The 19,792-nt window shown below is 38.7% G+C and overlaps 1 protein-coding gene across 5 annotated transcripts in view; it reads left to right on the top strand.

The window, feature by feature from the left end:
• LOC126278075 (HMG box-containing protein 1-like) overlaps window positions 1-19,792 on the top strand; it is a 77,117-nt gene that overhangs the window by 28,617 nt on the left and 28,708 nt on the right. For all 5 annotated transcript variants that reach the window (XM_049977910.1, XM_049977906.1, XM_049977908.1 and 2 more), the window contains exons 4-6: window positions 7,002-7,208; window positions 8,892-9,063; window positions 10,311-10,532. In XM_049977910.1, coding sequence (XP_049833867.1) covers window positions 7,002-7,208; window positions 8,892-9,063; window positions 10,311-10,532 — 601 coding nt within the window. The remainder of the gene's footprint in view (window positions 1-7,001; window positions 7,209-8,891; window positions 9,064-10,310; window positions 10,533-19,792) is intronic.

Genomic DNA, 19,792 nt, shown 5'->3' with positions numbered 1-19,792 from the left:
TCAGGAGAAAGAAAACTGGCGTTCTACGGATCGGAGCGTGGAATGTCAGATCCCTTAATCGGGCAGGTAGGTTAGAAAATTTAAAAAGGGAAATGGATAGGTTAAAGTTAGATATAGTGGGAATTAGTGAAGTTCGGTGGCAGGAGGAACAAGACTTCTGGTCAGGTGATTACAGGGTTATAAACACAAAATCAAATAGGGGAATGCAGGAGTAGGTTTAATAACGAATAGGAAAATAGGAATGCGGGTAAGCTACTACAAACAGCATAGTGAACGCATTATTGTGGCCAAGATAGATACGAAGCCCACACCTACTACAGTAGTACAAGTTTATATGCCAACTAGCTCTGCAGATGACGAAGAAATTGAAGAAATGTACGATGAAATAAAAGAAATTATTCAGATAGTGAAGGGAGACGAAAATTTAATAGTAATGGGTGACTGGAATTCGAGTGTAGGAAAAGGGAGAGAAGGAAACATAGTAGGTGAATATGGATTGGGGCTAAGAAATGAAAGAGGAAGCCGCCTAGTAGAATTTTGTACAGAGCACAACTTAGTCATAGGTAACACTTGGTTTAAGAATCATGAAAGAAGGTTGTATACGTGGAAGAACCCTGGAGATACTAAAAGGTATCAGATAGATTATATAATGGTAAGACAGAGATTTAGGAACCAGGTTTTAAGTTGTAAGACATTTCCAGGGGCAGATGTGGACTCTGACCACAATCTATTGGTTATGACCTGTAGATTAAAACTGAAGAAACTGCAAAAATGTGGGAAATTAAGGAGATGGGACCTGGATAAACTGAAAGAACCAGAGGTTGTACAGAGTTTCAGGGAGAGCATAAGGGAACAATTGACAGGAATAGGCGAAAGAAATACAGTAGAAGAAGAATGGGTAGCTCTGAGGGATGAAGTAGTGAAGGCAGCAGAGGATAAAGTAGGTAAAAAGACGAGGGCTGCTAGAAATCCTTGGGTAACAGAAGAAATATTGAATTTAATTGATGAAAGGAGAAAATATAAAAATGCAGTAAATGAAGCAGGCAAAAAGGAATACAAACGTCTCAAAAATGAGATCGAGAGGAAGTGCAAAATGGCTAAACAGGGATGGCTAGAGGATAAATGTAAGGATGTAGAGGCTTATCTCACTAGGGGTAAGATAGATACTGCCTACAGGAAAATTAAAGAGACCTTTGGAGAGAAGAGAACCACGTGTATGAATATCAAGAGCTCAGATGGCAACCCAGTTCTAAGCAAAGAAGGGAAGGCAGAAAGGTGGAAGGAGTATATAGAAGGTTTATACAAGGGTGATGTACTTGAGGACAATATTATGGAAATGGAAGAGGATGTAGATGAAGACGAAATGGGTGATACGATATTGCGTGAAGAGTTTGACAGAGCACTGAAAGACCTGAGTCGGAACAAGGCCCCCGGAGTAGACAACATTCCATTAGAACTACTGACGGCCTTGGGAGAGCCAGTCCTGACAAAACTCTACCATCTGGTGAGCAAGATGTATGAGACAGGAGAAATACCCTCAGACTTCAAGAAGAATATAATAATTCGAATCCCAAAGAAAGCAGGTGCTGACAGATGTGAAAATTAGCGAACTATCAGTTTAATAAGTCACAGCTGCAAAATACTAACCCGAATTCTTTACAGACTAATGGAAAAACTGGTAGATGCGGACAATGTTGACTGGAATACTCTTTCAAATTCTAAAGGTGGCAGGGGTAAAATACAGGGAGCGAAAGGCTATTTACAATTTGTACAGAAACCAGATGGCAGTCATAAGAGTCGAGGGGCATGAAAGGGAAGCAGTGGTTGGGAAAGGAGTGAGACAGGGTTGTAGCCTCTCCCCGATGTTATTCAATCTGTATATTGAGCAAGCAGTAAAGGAAACAAAAGAAAAATTTGGAGTAGGTATTAAAATTCATGGAGACGAAGTAAAAACTTTGAGGTTCGCCAATGACATTGTAATTCTGTCAGAGACGGCAAAGGACTTGGAAGAGCAGTTGAACGGAATGGACAGTGTCTTGAAAGGAGGATATAAGATGAACATCAACAAAAGCAAAACGAGGATAATGGAATGTAGTCCAATTAAATCGGGTGATGCTGAGGGAATTAGATTAGGAAATGAGACACTTAAAGTAGTAAAGGAGTTTTGCTATTTAGGAAGTAAAATAACTGATGATGGTCGAAGTAGAGAGGATATAAAATGTAGACTGGCAATGGCAAGGAAAGCGTTTCTGAAGAAGAGAAATTTGTTAACATCGAATATAGATTTAAGTGTCAGGAAGTCATTTCTGAAAATATTTGTTTGGAGTGTAGCCATGTATGGAAGTGAAACATGGACGATAACTAGTTTGGACAAGAAGAGAATAGAAGCTTTCGAAATGTGGTGCTACAGAAGAATACTGAAGATAAGGTGGATAGATCACGTAACTAATGAGGAGGTATTGAATAGGATTGGGGAGAAGAGAAGTTTATGGCACAACTTGACTAGAAGAAGGGATCGGTTGGTAGGACATGTTTTGAGGCATCAAGGGATCACAAATTTAGCATTGGAGGGCAGTGTGGAGGGTAAAAATCGTAGAGGGAGACTGAGAGATGAGTACACTAAGCAGATTCAGAAGGATGTAGGTTGCAGTAGGTACTGGGAGATGAAGAAGCTTGCACAGGATAGAGTAGTATGGAGAGCTGCATCAAACCAGTCTCAGGACTGAAGACCACAACAACAACAACAACATACTTATAATGTAATTATTTTGATTAAGAAGTACCAGTTTTGCATTACATTTACTTAAAATCTGTCATCAATTTAAGTATTTAAGTTTCCATGAAGTTTTGACCTTCAGAGTAGAGCTAGGTGTACCTAAAAATTTCCCATGTTCTGTAGATTCAAGTATTGCTCTCTCTTATTGTACACTCCACAAGTAAAATGACCAACTAACATACCACGAAGTTTTTGAAACATTTAGGATGGGGTTTTGGAGAAAATAATTTCTAAATAAACAAAAAAATTCAGATCCTTTCTATTTTATGTATAAATATTTTTGACAATTTAAGAATTTCATCCAGTAATGTCATAGCTGACAATTAGCAGTCATTCCACTTTATCATTTCTCAAGACAGTTAGCATCCTGTGACTATTCATATTTTCAAAACATAAATTTGAAAAACTTGTAAGTTTTTACAGTTTATTTTTCCAAGAGAGAGAGAGAGAGAGAGAGAGAGAGAGAGAGAGAGAGAGAGAGAGAGAGAGAGAGCGGTCATCAGAGAATCAAAATATTTTTTGTAGCAACCTCTGAAATAGTTTTGTAACCATTCACTCGTGTATGATTTGAGATTAAATATGAATTTTACTTACAACTAGCTTTTTACCTGTGGCTTCACCCACCCAAAACCAAATGCTTAGGCATCCACAAGGGGGGGGGGGGGGGGGGGGGGGCGGGCAAGAGGGACATTGTGTTTCTACTAAGCAACAGAGTTAGCTTTAAAAGTCCAAGGAAAAATACTCTGGCATTGGTTGGCAGGCTGCTGTGGCGACTGTCTTGGCACTGTTTCACAATCTTGGCAGATATGAACCTTTACAGAACTTTTCTCTGTCATTTCCTTGTATATAACTTGGCCAAGTACAGAAAGAAGCTGTTCAAACACCCAGCACTTTACAAATACAGCTGCACTATACCTGCTGGGCATCTGTGTCCTCAATTCCCACAAGATAACCTATTTGCTTGCTGCTCAATTTAATCTCGACTTCATGCTAGTGTTTGTCTTGCCCAAAGTGACTGCATTCAGTTATAGAAAGCAGTGCAACTGTAGTAGAGTAGAGAGAAGATGGTAGGAGCATTCTCCTATACTTTATCTATGATCCCAGATGGAAAATAACTACCATTTTCTTCGTGAGAAGATGGAAAAAATTGTATAATATCATTGTTGAAAAAGTGTTGCAATCTACTTAAACTAATGGTGCACAATCTATCATGACATGCAGCCTTAGAGGTACGGGTTATACAGTCCAGTTGCAGTAGCTACACAATAATGTGTTGTAAGATTGCAGTTCAGTCCTGAGTTGTGAAGTGTTGTTTCTACCGACTAATTTGATGCTTGTTTTGAAAGATTTCCGCCATTCACATTTATTATTATAATAATATAAAAATGTGTACTTTGCATATACTAAAGAATCAGGCTTTTGTAATATTGACTAGGTATCCTTCAACCGTTTAAGATACAGTAATTTTGTGACTTCCTGTCGAATTTATTTCTTGGGTCACAACAGGTTCTTCAAGTCAACAAAGCTGTATAAGTAAAGGCACTTTTTGATTATTGCCCCCTCTTAGATAAATTTCTGCGGACCCCCATGCTCATATGTCACACTTATTGCACACATGTATGTCTATATCTCTGCTTTTTTTTGTTCCATAGAACTCCAGAAAGGACATTATATTTATCTGTGGTATTCCACCGTGCGGGCCAGTGGCCTTGCCACAATGATTACACCAGTTCCCGTGAGGTCACCGAAGCTAAGCACTGCCGGGCTTGGCTAGCAGTTGGGTAGGTGGCTGTCCAGGTCTCAGATCTGCCAAGCACTGTTGGCAGTAGGGGTGCACTGAGCCCTTGTGAGACCAATAGAGGAGAGATTTGATTGAAAAGTAGTGCCTCTGGTCACAAAAACTGACAGTAGCCAAGAGGTGGTGTGCTGACGACATGCCCTTATATATTCACATCCGGTGACACCTATTGTCTAAGGATGACAAAGCAGTCAGTTGGTACAATTGGACCTGTTCAGGTAGACTTTGAGTTTATTTGGCTGTGTGGTACGAGTAGGGATGGATGAGGATATTGTGTAGGTTTGGTAGGTGGCAGAATACCACTTTGAGAGGGGTGGAGAAGATAGTGGATAGGACATTCCTCATTTCAGAGCACGACGAGAGGTAGTCAAAACCCTGGCAGAGAATGTGATACGTCTCCTCCTCCACCCCCTCTCTGTCCGTCTCCTCCTCCACCCCCTCTCTGTCCGTCTCCTCCTCCACCCCCTCTCTGTCCATCTCCTCCTCCACCCCCTCTCTGTCCGTCTCCTCCTCCACCCCCTCTCTGTCCGTCTCCTCCTCCACCCCCTCTCTGTCCGTCTCCTCCTCCACCCCCTCTCTGTCCATCTCCTCCTCCACCCCCTCTCTGTCCGTCTCCTCCTCCACCCCCTCTCTATCTCCTTCTCCCACCTCAATGCCCGTCTCCTCCTCCACTCTCTCTTCCCATATCCTCCTCCCCTGCTCTGACCATCTCCTCCTCTGCCCTCTCTGTCTGTCTCCTCCTTGGTCCTCTCTGTCTGTATCTGCCCCCCTCATCTCTCTGTCCATCTCCCCCTCCCTATGTCTCTCTATGTCAATCTCCTCCTCCCTATGTCTCTCTATGTCAATCTCCTCCTCACATCTCTCTGTCCACATCCTCCACTCTCCTCTCTCTGTCTATCTCCTCCTCTGCCCTCTCTGTCTGAATCTGCCTCCCTCTTCCCTATGTCCATCTCCTCCTCCTAACATCTCTCTGTTCATCTCCTCTTCCCTCCTCTCTCTGTCTGTTTCCTCCTTCCCATGACTCTCTCTGTCCATCTTCTCCTCCCCACAGCTCTCTGTCCATCTCTTCCTCTCCCCTCTCCCTGTCATCTCTTATGTGCTCCACCTCTATCCCTCTATTCCCCCTCTCTCTGTCCATCTCGTTATAGCCTCTCTCTCTCTCTCTGTCACTTCCACCTAAACAGGAGCTAAGTGGTTATTACCCTCATAGTGCCTTTTTAGAGACAAGAAGTGTTGCTTGTACAAAGTTTGGTTAACGCTGGTGTAGTGGTTGTTGAGGAGATAGATCATACGTACACACATACACTCATTAAAAAATAAAACAATCATAACTACTCATTGCAATGTCAAGAATGTAAGAAAAAGATAGATTAATGCTTACTGTAAAGATAACACAAGTTGCAGAATGGCAGAATTAAGGCCACTACCTATTAGCTTTTGGCCTCAGCCTTCACCAGATAGGGAAACACACAACATTCATTCACACAAGTAAGCTCATCTTACACATGCGTGACCACCACTTCTGGCATTCTGCTCCAAGCTGCTAGAGATGGCACTCATGTGTGCACCAGGTGTGCCTACTTGTGTAAATGAATGGCATGTTTCTTTTTCTGACGAAGGCTGTAAACGTAAGCTAATTTGTAAGTGTTTTTTAATTGTGCCTGTCTGCAACTTAATCTGTTAGAAGATAAAAGCGTATAAAAATTAACAATAATAATCAAAGGAGTTTTATATTATTAATTTGGTGGCTTTTCATAAAATTTTCAGAGTGTTTCTTAGTACTTTTTGTGTTCATAACACATGTTAACAACAACAACATTTTACCGTGTTGACATATTAACAGTTATTTAGTCATTGTGGTATATGTTGTAAAGAGTTACATGGAATGTGTTAGTAACAACATTCCTCAGGTACAGTGTTTTATTGAGTGAATCATAAGCTTGTCCATTTACTGAACTGAGTTCTTAGTTCTGACTGTCAAATCGCTGTATTTTGGTGTGGGTGACTGGAAGGGAAAAGCAGAACTCGAATGTTTCTTTATCTTGGCTTTAATATTTTTGTAGGGAACAATCAGCTAGGAATATCTCTGACTCCAGTGAACTGCACTTTGTAGGATAGCAGTCACAGCTTTCAGCTTTCACAGGACCTTTTTTTATATTTTCTTCTGGGGGGGGGGGGGGGAGGTGGGGTTGGTCTGCTGCAGATAAAAGTTTGGATTGTATTCTCTTTCTCCTGTATTACTATTTTTGTGATCAAAGATTTTTTTTGTTTAGTGCAGTGTATATAAGTAAACAATGAGCACTCAAGCATAATGCATAGAATGGAGTTTCAAAAATCGGCATCTAGCTGTTGCAGATATTTGCACTGAACAGTGCTAAATTCTGACACATTATATAGCTTATACATGGTACTAGTTTGTTGTCCTAGGAACACTAGTGCGTTTTAGTGGTGATACAACATGGCGACGGGCCGAGGAAATTTCGGGCTATCGCTGCGAGTGGCTACGCCTAGAAATGGCAGCTGAACAAGAACGGACACAAGATGGTGTGTCTACTGTACTTGCATTCCGCTGGGAACGAGGTGATCTGACTGCTCGATGTTCTCGTTTACAAACATTTTACACACATCATAAAGGTTGGTTGAATCGTATTGTCTAAAATGTTGATCTATTTAAGGATATTGTAAGAAGTAGACTATTACAACAGTGAATCTCTTTTCTGTCCATCTCCATTTTTTCTCTGTATGTTTTGTGTGCATGTTCTCTCTCTCTCTCTCTCTCTCTCTCTCTCTCTCTCTCTCTCTCTCTCTCTCTCTCTCTCTCACACACACACACACACACACACACACACACACACACACACAAGCGAACAAATCTGTGTACACTAAAAATAAGCATGCAAGTAGGAACCCTGAACTATAATTCACTAATTCCATTTTTTGCATCCCACTATTTGTATTCCATTAGTTCATTATCCTTATAAATTGTATGTATATTGTAGGAATAAAAAGTTAAAAGTATCCTATAGAATATAACTTTTTTTTGTTGGTCTGACATTTCTCATATTGTACATATAAAAATGCTTACAGGTTTATTCTTGTGATGAACACCATATAATTTAATGTATAGGTTTACTGTTTCTCTCCTATTTCCCTTTCATAATAAGATATTTGCTTAGTATAAATTAATATTATATTTATCATTGTTACAATACTAATTCTAATAATACTTTGCAAGAGAAATGTACAGCTTTTTGGAACTATGAAGCTGTAAGTGAAAAAAATTACACTTTTATACTTTACCCAGTCCAAAACTTTTCAAAGCAGGATTAATAATAAAATAGAGAAATGTTAAGATGGAGATTTTAATGTTTCATGTGTTCTACGTAGTCTTTCCTCACTTAAGTACAACACACAGAACATTCGTACTACCTTGTGAAGCTGTCAGAAAAGTATTTCTTTTGGATGTTGTTCTACTAGCATGTCACATTGGCTTGAATGTGATTTTTGTTGTCAAAGTGTTGACACTTCATGTGAATTTATGTCCTGTGTCGTCTTGTGGTATTTTCTTATTGATGTCAAGTCTCGTAATGTGACAGTTTTTTCCACTTGCCATTGTTTTGTTCAACAGTCGATATTTGTGGGACAGATTTTGCACCCACCTTTCTCTTTTCAAAATGTTCTGGAGAATCTCTTGAATGTGTGATTCAGAGATGTTGCTCCATTGTGATTTGTGACCTAACATCGACACACTATGGTTGCCCATCCACTACTTAACATTGCCTACTCACAACTGATTTGTCGAATGCGTATCTGTTGTTTGCAATGGTTAGTTAAGCTACCATGGTAGTTACTGTGCTGATGTTGTTTACACACTGAGAATAAAATCAGACTCGGAACTTTTGGATGGATCGTGTATGTACAGTGTCAGTCATTAAAGGCATGCAGCTCACTACAGTCCTCAGAGGTTACTTAAAATATCATATGGTAGTGAATACCTACATGTTGAGGGCTGGAGGGTTTCCCATTTACCAGCATTTTCACTTAAAACACGTTTTTCTTAGTATTAAACTTACATTTGCTGGTTGATTCACACACTAAAAATATAAATACCATATTGTTGTTCTTTGAGTTGATTAGTAATAAAGGTACATAAATATTTATTAGACTAAATGGTGGTGGTAACCAAAACACAGCCACATCAGTTAAGGAAAAAAGGTGTTGTTTTTCTTTAACAGGAAACCTCATTCAGTATGCAATAAGGATTATAATTTTAACTGATATTATTGTGCTTGTAAACATAAAAAAATCTCTGACTAGGTTGGTGTGCTGTATGCCCAGATGAAGTATTGCATGCATACAGTGTATCGTGTCACCTATTGGAACCAGGAGATATATGTTTACCACCTCCAAGAAACAGCTCCGCATCTGTTGGCAGTAGCTGGCCAGCAGTAACAGTGAAATCTCCAGATATATGTGACAGTTTTCGAAGGTATGATAACATTCATAATTATATTGAAGCTCTACAAAATAGTATTGAGTTACAGAGTCCATTATTTACAAACACACACTTATGCCGAGTGTGGCCTGCACATTTCCCAATTTTAAAGTCAGAAAAATGGTAGCTGAATGAATAGTAAATTTACACAGGGAAGCTACAACATTCAAAATACAGTCAACAGATGTAAATAGAAATGTATTACTACCTCCTTTGTAAGTGCATTTCAGTTTTGTAAGATGTATTCCATAATTCCAGTGGTTGATCCCATTTACGTAATAGATCTGTGAGGCTATTTATGCATAGTGTGCTAGATTTGTTCATGACAAGATTCAGCTGCCAGTTTCTGTACCATGCGAACAACACCATCATCTGCAGATGGCCTCATGGAACTTCTGACATTATCCAACAGGTCATTTATGATGAACAGTAACAGTCCTATAACACTACCTTAATAAGATAGGTTGAAAGTTACTTTCACATATCACAGTTTGCTCCCATTAAAAACAAAGTACTGTGTTATATTTTCTAAGAAGTCTAATACAATCACAAACTGGTCCAATTCGTAATGTCATACTTTGTACAGTAGACAACACTGTGGAATTGTGTTAAATATCTTCCAGATAGCAAGGGATATGACATAAATCAGTGAACCACATCTTCTGTTTTCTGAATATCATGACTAAATTGAGTAAACAGAGTTTCGGATTATATCTGCTTTCAAAATTCAGTTTTATCCTGAAAGAAATTTTTATTCTCAGAAACAGTCATAATACATTACGTAAAATGTCTTCTGTTATTTAACAACAGATCAGTATTAGTAAGATTGGCCTTTAATTATATATGCATCTGTTTAATGACCATTCTTGAAGTCGGAAGCGACTCGGTGCTTTTTCCCCATTTCTTATTAACTAGTGATGACAACTCCCTCTCACCTTTGTCCCATGAGCTAGATGTGCAATGCAAAGGAAGGTGTTCAACATAACAGTATATACATATCTTGATTTTTTCAACCATATTCTATGAATAATGAACTAAAAATTCCAAAATTCATTGTTTCATCAATGTAATTAGTCACTATATTATTGATCACAAACTTCTGCAGTTTTGTTAAGTTTTGATTGTATGGTGTTATCACAGATCTGTGTTTCTCTTACAGAATTATGCTTTGTGTTTGAGACATTTAGATTAAAAATAGTTTAAAGTCAGCTCCAGGACACAACTGCATTTAAATTCTACAGGTTTAGTTTTCCTCCTGAGGAGTTACCAACAAGTAGGCACAAACTAGTGTCTCCAAAGCCAGTGCCAGTACCTTCCATAGCAGTGGAAATCTCATCTCCAGTGCCCTCCCCTGCAGCTGGACCAGAAACAGAGCGGGCAAAACGTCCTATGAATGCATTTATGCTGTTTGCCAAGCGTTACAGACTTGAACTTATACAGTCGCACCCAGGCAAGGACAATAGGTGAGTAATGTGGCTGGAACTTTGTCTATCATCTAACAGATGGAGGAGGACTGAAGTTCCATCTGTAATTGAATGCAATGAAAATGTGATTATTCTTGCCATTGATGATAAATGTGACACAATTACAGTATTTAATAACAATTTATTTATGGTTCTATGAACACATCACACTTGTTTTATATATGTAAAAATGAGTAAATAGGAATCCCTACGTGGAATACAAATAGTAGAAGCTGTAAAGGTAACTTCTCACTGTATAGGTGAGAGTGATCCATAGGCAATACTGAAAACATTGCTAAGCTTTCGGACAGTGTCCTTTTCAAGAGTGAACAGATACAGACTACACATAACTAGTAGCCAGGACAGAGTGTGTGTGTGTGGGGGGGGTGGGGGAGGGGGGTTATGCACACATTCAGCACACACGCGTGCATGTGTACGCGTATGCGCACTTGTGTGTTTTTCCTGTATTAGATCTGAAGAACAATATTACTCAACAACTTAGCAATGTTTCAAACATGTGTATGTGTGCATAGACTGTTCCACGCCTCAACTAAATGTAAGTAGTTGCCTGTACTCCTTCCATTACAGATACAAATGAATCTGTCAGCACCAGCCAGGTTGTTCATTCCATGGAATTGTAAACAGAATAAGATCACTAAGCTTGCAGAGCTGCCCAACACAGGGATGAATGCTGTCTGGTGGAGTGTGCAGGTTTAGACTGCCAATAGGCGTAGAGTCAATAGATTGTGGGGCAGGGAGATGGGAAAAAAAGGATCAAGAAAAGGAGAGGAGCAGTGAAAGATGGGTGGATGCATTGACAGAAGGCTGCGAGTAAACAGGGTGGGAGACGAGAATGGGGAGGAGATGATATGACGGGGGGTTGGAAACTGTTGGGTGGGAGGGTGTGGGGACAGTATGTTACTGTAGGTTGAGGCCAGGATAATTACAGGAGCAGGAATGTGTTGTTAGGATAGCTCCTGTCTGCGCAGTTCAGAAAAGCTGGTGGTGGAGGGAAGAGTCTAGATGGCTCAGCTAGTGAGGCTGCCATTTAAATCAAGTGTGTTATGTTCAACTGCATATTGTGCAACAGGATGGTCTACTTTGCTCCTGGCCACAGTTTAGTGGTGGCCATTCATCATGGTGGACAGCTGGTTGGTAGTCACACCAATATAAAAAGCTGTGCAATGATTGCAGCAGCGCTGGTAAATGCCATAGCTGCTTTCACAGATGGCCTGGCCCCTGATGGGGTAGGATAAACCTGTGCAAGCAGCCATGTCATTTACAAGCTCTGCTCCAATCATTTCACAGCTTTTTATAGGGTATGACTACCAACCAGCTGCCCACCAGGATGAACGGCCACTGCCAAACTTGGACAAGAGCAAAGTAGCCATCCTGTGGCACAACATGCAGCTGAACATAACACACTCGATTTCAATGGCTGCTTCACTACCCGAGCCATCTGCATTCTTCCCTCCACCACCAGCTTTTCTGAACTGAGCCGATGGGAGTTATCCTTACAACCCATTATCTGCTCCTGTTATTATCCTGGCCTCAACCTACAGTAACATACTGTCCCCATACCCTCCATCCAACAGTTTCCACCCCCATTGTCATATCATCTCCTCCCCATTCTCATCCCCCACCCTGTTCACTTGCAGCCCTCTGCCGATGCCCATCTTTCCTCTTTTTCTTGTTCCTTTCTTTCCCACCTCCCCACCCCACAATCTCCTGACGCTGCGCATGTTGTCAGTATAGCCCCTGCACACGCCACCAGACAGTGTTCGTGTCTCTTCCCATCGGTGCACTACTATCCCTTCCCCACCCCCTCCAGATTGCTGATTGTATCCCACGTAATGTCCCATTTCCACCTGGGATGTTGGAGTTGGTTGTGGTTGTGGTTTTGTGTGTGTGTGTGTGTGTGTGTGTGTGTGTGTGTGTGTGTGTGTGTGTGATTTGCGTTTTTGCTGAGGAAGGCTGAGTCCAAAAGCGGTATGTGAGTGTCTGTTAATCGTGGCTGTATGCAACTAAACATGTTTTCTTTACAGTAAGTAGCAATCTATCATTTCTTACATTGTTGATATTCCTACCAGGAGTTTCCATTGTTTGATTAATTTGACAGTGGAGTGACTTAGAAATTTTAGTGATGGTGTAGCATTTACATGTGGAACATAATTCTTACTGCAGTTAAAGACTGTCCTTACAAATGCTGATGTAAGAATGTGTTAAGTACTTCTTTGTGTCATTAGTGGGGACTGATGACCTCAGATGTTAAGTCCCATAGTGCTTAGAGCCATTTGAACCATTTGTGCCAGTAGTGACTGAGACTGTAGGAATTATATTAATAATTAGGAGGCAGAACGGCTGGCCAGGACTTGTCTTCAGAATGAGAAATGTGTAGTACTGCTGATAAGAAACACATAAAAGTGAAAGTGGGAGACTTCTCTGCTTTCAGACGTAATAATTCCTTCCTCAGAGTGGATAGAAGTGGATCCCATTCACCCTGCCCTACCTTTTATAGCTGGAATAAAATAACTTTGTGAATTACAGATTGCAGTGTCGTGGAGCAGTGTGACCAGTGTACAGCCAGCCATGTTTCACAAGGCTCTGTATGTACCTACAGAAAATGCAGCACAGTGAACACGTGGCACTTGAGAAAAAACTACCATTGGCTGGGGGCTGGCCACTACCACTTTCCTCCTACAATAATGTAATTTTAGTGAAACATGCTCATTGTATTTTCCATGCATGAGATCTACCAGGTTTTCTACTCTCCCTTTTGACTATCAAAGCTGTAAATTGTTATGCTATACAACCAGATATGTACTTTGTCATCTTATGTGTCTACCATTTGATTGCTGCTTCTTCTTTTGGACATTTTAGTGTCCATCTTAATTTTGTCTGTCTTGTTTGTTACTTGCTATCTTTTATGTTTCTAAATAACTTATTAATCTTTGTATCCCCTGAAAATTATCTTATTACATCCACTTTTTTTACTTGCTACCTTTTATATTTCGAAATAACTTATTGAACTTGGTATCCCTTGAAAATTATCTCATTACATCCACTTCTTTGTGACTGGTGTAAAGACAGTATACTACAAACTAGTGATTAAATACATTACCAATGATACAAATACTTGCTGATTGCCAAATTATGACATTGACTGCAGACTTGAGGTATCTGCTGGCATGTTTTCAGCTGTGAACTTCTCATATTTTTCCCAAGATTTGACTTTCAGAAGAACTCAGGTTTCAGGTGACAATGGTTTTCACATATCTCTGCTAAAGTTTAGCCTTCCCAAACTCTTCAGGCCTGGATAGCTGGTATACTGTGAGGAGGGTTGTTTGAGGACCTACCAACATGTGCAAGTTCCTCTGGGACTTTGGTATCCAGCTGATCCAGCAGAATATTTGGGGAGAACTGAATTGAAGGAACTCCAATAATGAGACATGTATAGCTTCTTTTTCCATGCACCTTTTTGCACAAAGTTTGATAAATAAATAAGAACAAGTAACTTAGCAACACGACTGCTTTTACAATATTTATTTTAGGACCTAAAACCCTAACGATTCTATTACTTTTTATTTAGTCACAATAAACTGCACTCATTAATGAGAAGGTAGAGTTACAGAAGCTGTTAAATGACAGAAAGTCCTACAATAAGATGATGATGGTGATTTTACTGAAAAAGCTGAAGAACAATTCTATAGTTGGTAAGCTAAGTATGTTGAATTATCAGAGCATGGTATGATGTCCTGAATTAAATAAAACTATTTGGAAATCATGTCAGTAATATGTGTGAAGATGCATTGAAAATTTCATAAGACAAACAATTGAAAACAATAGACATGCATTTGGTTGACTAAATAGGGTTTACTAACCTAAGCTTTCAGTGTGTCTGGTTAGAAAAGAGTACTATCAACATATGATAAGAATTTTGACTTACAGCAGGAGTACATTGTCTTTCAATGTGAAAACCATTCATAAGCACAGGGTTGTACAATTGTGGAAGCTGTAATTATGAACGTCGTCCCCATCTTTGGGAGTAGTACTGTTATCATCAGTTGAGTGTTTCAGCTCTGTAATTGGATTTGAACAACATCACAATGAATTGTTAACTACCCCTTAGTGATCACCGATTTTAATTAGTTTGGTCTTTCATGTACTTTATGAAATTTTATACCCTTTGTTTGCTTCCTATTTCTTCCCAAAGTATCATCAACACTTCAAATTCTGAGGTATAACACAAAATCCCATGCTGAAAAATAAGACCATGTTTGCCATATTCTAAGCAGTCGTAACTTCTTGAAAGATTTTAGTATAATAGTGACCTTTACATTAATGGAAAATGTAGATTTCGAATTTAAAAACTTGTGCACTACATTTTTCTTGAATTGATATGTTGTGAATTATTAAAAACCATTGTTTTTGAAAACAGGAAAAAATGGACAAGGGTAAATGAAAATTTTTCAGAAAGCAGCTTGATTATTTTGCATAAAAATATTTAATAATGAAGCTTGTTTTGTGTACAGTAATCATAGGTGGCAAGTTTTCATTATATAATTTTCTGTTTTGTACACTTTGAGGCATGTTAAATTTCTGTATGACTCTGCTCTTACTACACTGTTAATTTTTACCTTTGCACCACATTTTTAGTCAGCTTCTTGCTTCTACACATGTCTCACACCTCCCATCTCAGTCACAAATGGATAGCCTGCAATAGTTTGACCGTTAGTGTAGTTGCTTAATTTATCTTCCTATTATCAGGATACTGACATTTATTTTTCAGTAGATGATAGTCTTGAAAATACAGCCGTATCTGTCACACAACCGGCGGTCATCCAGCTTTACTCAGAGTCCATACAGTGCAAAATTCTCGTCCTTGCACTTGGTCTTCCACACTCTTCAAAAATGATATTCAGCAGAATAACATTAATACTTGTCCCTTAAGTGACTTGATGGTTGCTCTTCTCTTATGAGTCTATCACAGAAAGTCATATTTGAAAATAAAACCTCTATGGAATTTCATACGGAAATACTTACAGCTGAGAGTTGAATGAAAATACTGAGAATTTCATCACAAAAATTGTGAAATTTCTTCTTGAACATAATCTGCATCATTCTTGTACTCATTCGCAATGTCATCTTCCAAAAACAACGACGTCACTATCCTCAGAGTCATAAAATAACTCACGAACAATTTGATCATTGGCCTAACCATCTGTTGTCATGTTGATGCACCTATGTGCACAAGGGCTGAAACACTCCAGTCCAAAGGCACACAAGAAAAGAAGTAAACAAATTTATCCAACAAGATAACACTGTCTAGTGACCAATACTCGAACTACTGTTTGTACTGAGAATCTTAGTCACATAGGAAACCAAAGAACAGGTAAAGAACAAAGAGAAACATTGAGTAAGCTTGACTGTAGGCTTACGTGTGGTAGATATTCAGGCAGGCCAGATGTGCCCATATTATCATGGGCATTGCTGCAAAGTGTTAAAAAGAGAGAGGGTTCAAATAAAATCGACATTTCTCCCTGAGTAACCTTTTTTCTTGGCAGTCGGATTGATTGCATTATGTTTAGAAAGCAAGCTATTATTGGCTGTGTCATGATTACTCTTTTGATGATACTACTTCCAATTTATTCACCCCAGGAAATGCTCAAATAAAGTAGTCAAGCAGATCACTATTAAATGTGTTTGAAACTGCTTAACATGCTGCAGCTAAGAAACAATTAGGAACTGATCTTTGATTGCACGAGCATAAACGCTTGAATTATGAAAAATCGTTCAAGCCTCAATACTTGTGCAAATTTTTCCCACTGATAGTGAAGTAAACTTGCACATGCATACTACAGTAGGCTGAGAGATGAATCTTTAGTACTGACAGCTCATTAGTGTCATTGTGTTGGCAAGCAGCTGCAGGTAGCCAGCCAATAACAGATTCAAGCAGTCAGCAGGAACCACACTGCTGCTTTGCAAACCTGATGCTCTCATCTGAAATGAACCAGTCAGTGTCTCATGTGCAACTGCTGCTGTTGTTTCTGTTAATATTTCAGTTTGTAGATTATTTTGTGTTTGTTGTTTTCAGAGTGCATTTGCTTCTGTTTCATTTTCAACAATGTCCAGTATGCCAAATAGTGCCAGCTCAATATGTGAAGTGAAATTGAGAAAGAAAAGTGTTCTACACAACCATGCCCACAAATTCATTTGTTCGGTGAGGGACTACTTGGAGAGAGAAAAGAGAAAAGCTGAGCCCTTATTTCCTGTTTCTCAGGTTTACAAGAGAGCTGCAAGAGCATTGAAAATAAGCAAGAACACTGTTTTAATGATAGAAAAAGAGCAGTACAGTATAGACTGCACCATGCTGAGAGCAGCACAACGAGGCTGCACATACCAGGAAAGAAGCGGCTGAAAAAGAAGCAGGTGACTGCTGTGGACAATTTTGAGAAAGACACTATTCGTCGTTATACATAAAGCTTCTAGCTTAGTGCCTGCTGTTTTGCTTGTGTATACTTTGTGCTCGTACAGATTTTTTTTTGTTTTTCTGTAATTGTAGTTTTATGTTTATAAATTGCAGCACCCTCTAAAATAGAGGAATGGCTTTTTCCAGATGCACTTCTGACCGAAAAGCTATTCTAGTAGCTAGTGTCCAAGGTTTTTGTTAATCATGGCCTTTTGTGTTCCTGTGGAGGTATTTCCATGGGAACTTCAATCCCCTAACAAATACGTTTTACATCTAACCGAGAAGTGAAATACAAGTTTTCATAGACTTAGCTGTAAAAATTTTCATCTCCAATTTCACCCCCATAGGTGTTGAATTTCCAAAAACTGTGAAGCACATATTTTCTTGTTTGTAACAGAGAAGCCAAATACAAATTTCTGTATATTTAGCTTTGAAAGTGCTTTCATAATGAAATAAAACTTGTCATCCCCTGTTTTACTCCATGGGGCTGAATTACCCAAAACACGGAAACATATTTTTTTAGTTTCCAACTGAGAAGTCAGATACCAAATTTTACAGATGCGCTTTAGTTCTTTAATAATGATGTATTTTCAAAAAATCTTTCACCCACTATTTTAACCACTTCTTTGTCATATTTCCAAAAATGCTGAATGCATACTTTTTTATTTCTGACTGAGAAACCAAATGCCAGTTTTCATACTTCTAGCTTGAAAATTGTCTTAATAGCAACATATTTTCAAAAAGGCTTTCATCCACTATTTCAGCCCCTTAGGAGCGGTATCTCGAAGAATTTCTTTTTAGACATGCCTATAGTATAAGATCAACATCCTCAGGAAATTTCAAGATTCTATCCTTAGTAGTTTGAGCTGAGTGATGATGAGTCAGCGAATCAGTGTGGCCTTATTTCACTCCCTTTAAGGGTTTGATTTCCAAATACAGTGAAACACGTATTTTTCCATATCTGATTGAGAAGCCAAATACCAATTTTCAAAGATTTAGCTTTAAAAATGCTTTCATAATGAAATTTTTTCATGAAACATTTCATTCCTTAGTTCACTCCTTCAGGATTGAATTTTCTAAAACACTGAAATACATATTCTTTTATTTGTAACCAAGAAGCAAAATACCAGTGTTCATAGACGTAGCTTTAAAACTACTTTGGTAGTTCTTTAATGATGATTTATTATCAAAAACGATTTCACCCATTGCTTCACCCCCATAGGGGTTAAATTTAAAAATAAAATAAAAGTGCTGGAACATGTATTTCTTTATTTCTGACTGAGAGACCAGATACCAATTTTCGTAGGTTTAACTTCAATACTGCCGTAATAGTGACATTTTTCACCCCCCTTAGTAGTGGAATTTTGAAAATCCCTTCTTAAATGACAACTGTTCAGTGTAAGATCAACACCCTCTGCAAATTTCAAGTTTCTGTCCATAGTGGTTTGGGCTGGATGGTGATGAGTAATAATGTAAGAAAATTTTTCATTACCTACAGTGCGGAAAGACATAGGCTTCAGGTATTCAGTGTTTAACATATGCAAAATATAAATGCAAAGGACTGATGTAGTTGCATGGTGATGCAGATTTCTAGACAGATTTGAAAATATAGTGAGGATAGACAAAACTTGGGTTAATACCAGCCATTCATTATATAGAGGCCTGAGTGAGGTAATGCCCCAGAGAACCAAGGCAGCGCCTGTTGGAAAAGGAGGAAATATTAATGTTTTAAATGCAGCTACAGCGGACAGAGTTTTGCCAAGCTACTTGTTAATGTTTCATTAAAAAAGACACATGATTATCACAGATGAACTGTGTGGATTTTCGGAAGTGGGTCAATACATCAATTACGACAAATCTAACAAATCCATCAGTGATCATTGTGGACAATGTGCCTTATCATTCCTTTGTTCATGATAAGACACCAACTTTGGCTATAATGAAGGTAATATAATTCAGTGGCAGAAATGATGAGAAGTGGATTTCAGAGAAGATTTGAAGAAGGTGGAATTTTTCGAATTTCTAGCATGAAAGAAATTATAATTTCTGATATACGTAATTGAGGAGGTTGGTAAAAAGCATGGCCATAAAAGTTTTTGGCTTCCTTCATACCACTGTCACCTCAATGCCTTTGGAGGGGTATTATCAAAAATAAAAAATTACATTGCTGCAAACAATAAAAAATTCAGAATCTCTGAATCTGAAAATCTCGCCGTAGCAACTGTCAATTTAGTGACAAGTGAGACATGGACAAAAATTGTGATTAGCAGCACAGATGTCATCGGAGAGGCAGCCAAACACAAAGGCATGCATCGTAAATTTAATTATATATCTTAGAGGGAGCAGTGATAGTTTGAGCAGTACTGAAGAAGACTGTCCTAAATCTGACAGTAATGTAGGTTATGTTTTCTGTTTGGCATAACTACAACACACTCAGGAATGTAAGGAGCGAGCATACCATTAACCTATCATCATATTGTGAGTAGCACCTTCAGATTATAACTATTAATATACTGATAAATTATTCTGTCACTCATTGTAGAACTAATTAATATTGTTAATATTTAACAATGGAAACAAAAATGGTGAATGTTCCAACAGTTTGTGAAAACAGTCTTCATTTCTGTTGTGAAGTTTGACAATTGACTTAATGATATTTCAGGATGTTAGATACTAAATAGTTCTTTTCAATTGTTTTGAATTATATATTACAAGTAGCAGCTGTAAATAAATTCACACATACAAATATGACCTGCATGCTTTTGACACTTTTTATTCTTCTGCTAAAAAA

The sequence above is a fragment of the Schistocerca gregaria genome, chromosome 6 (genome assembly GCF_023897955.1).
Source record: "Schistocerca gregaria isolate iqSchGreg1 chromosome 6, iqSchGreg1.2, whole genome shotgun sequence".
Taxonomy (NCBI): Eukaryota; Metazoa; Arthropoda; class Insecta; order Orthoptera; family Acrididae; genus Schistocerca; species Schistocerca gregaria.
The sequence above is the reverse complement of the archived record's forward strand: the minus strand, read 5'-3'. Positions and strand labels throughout refer to the sequence as shown.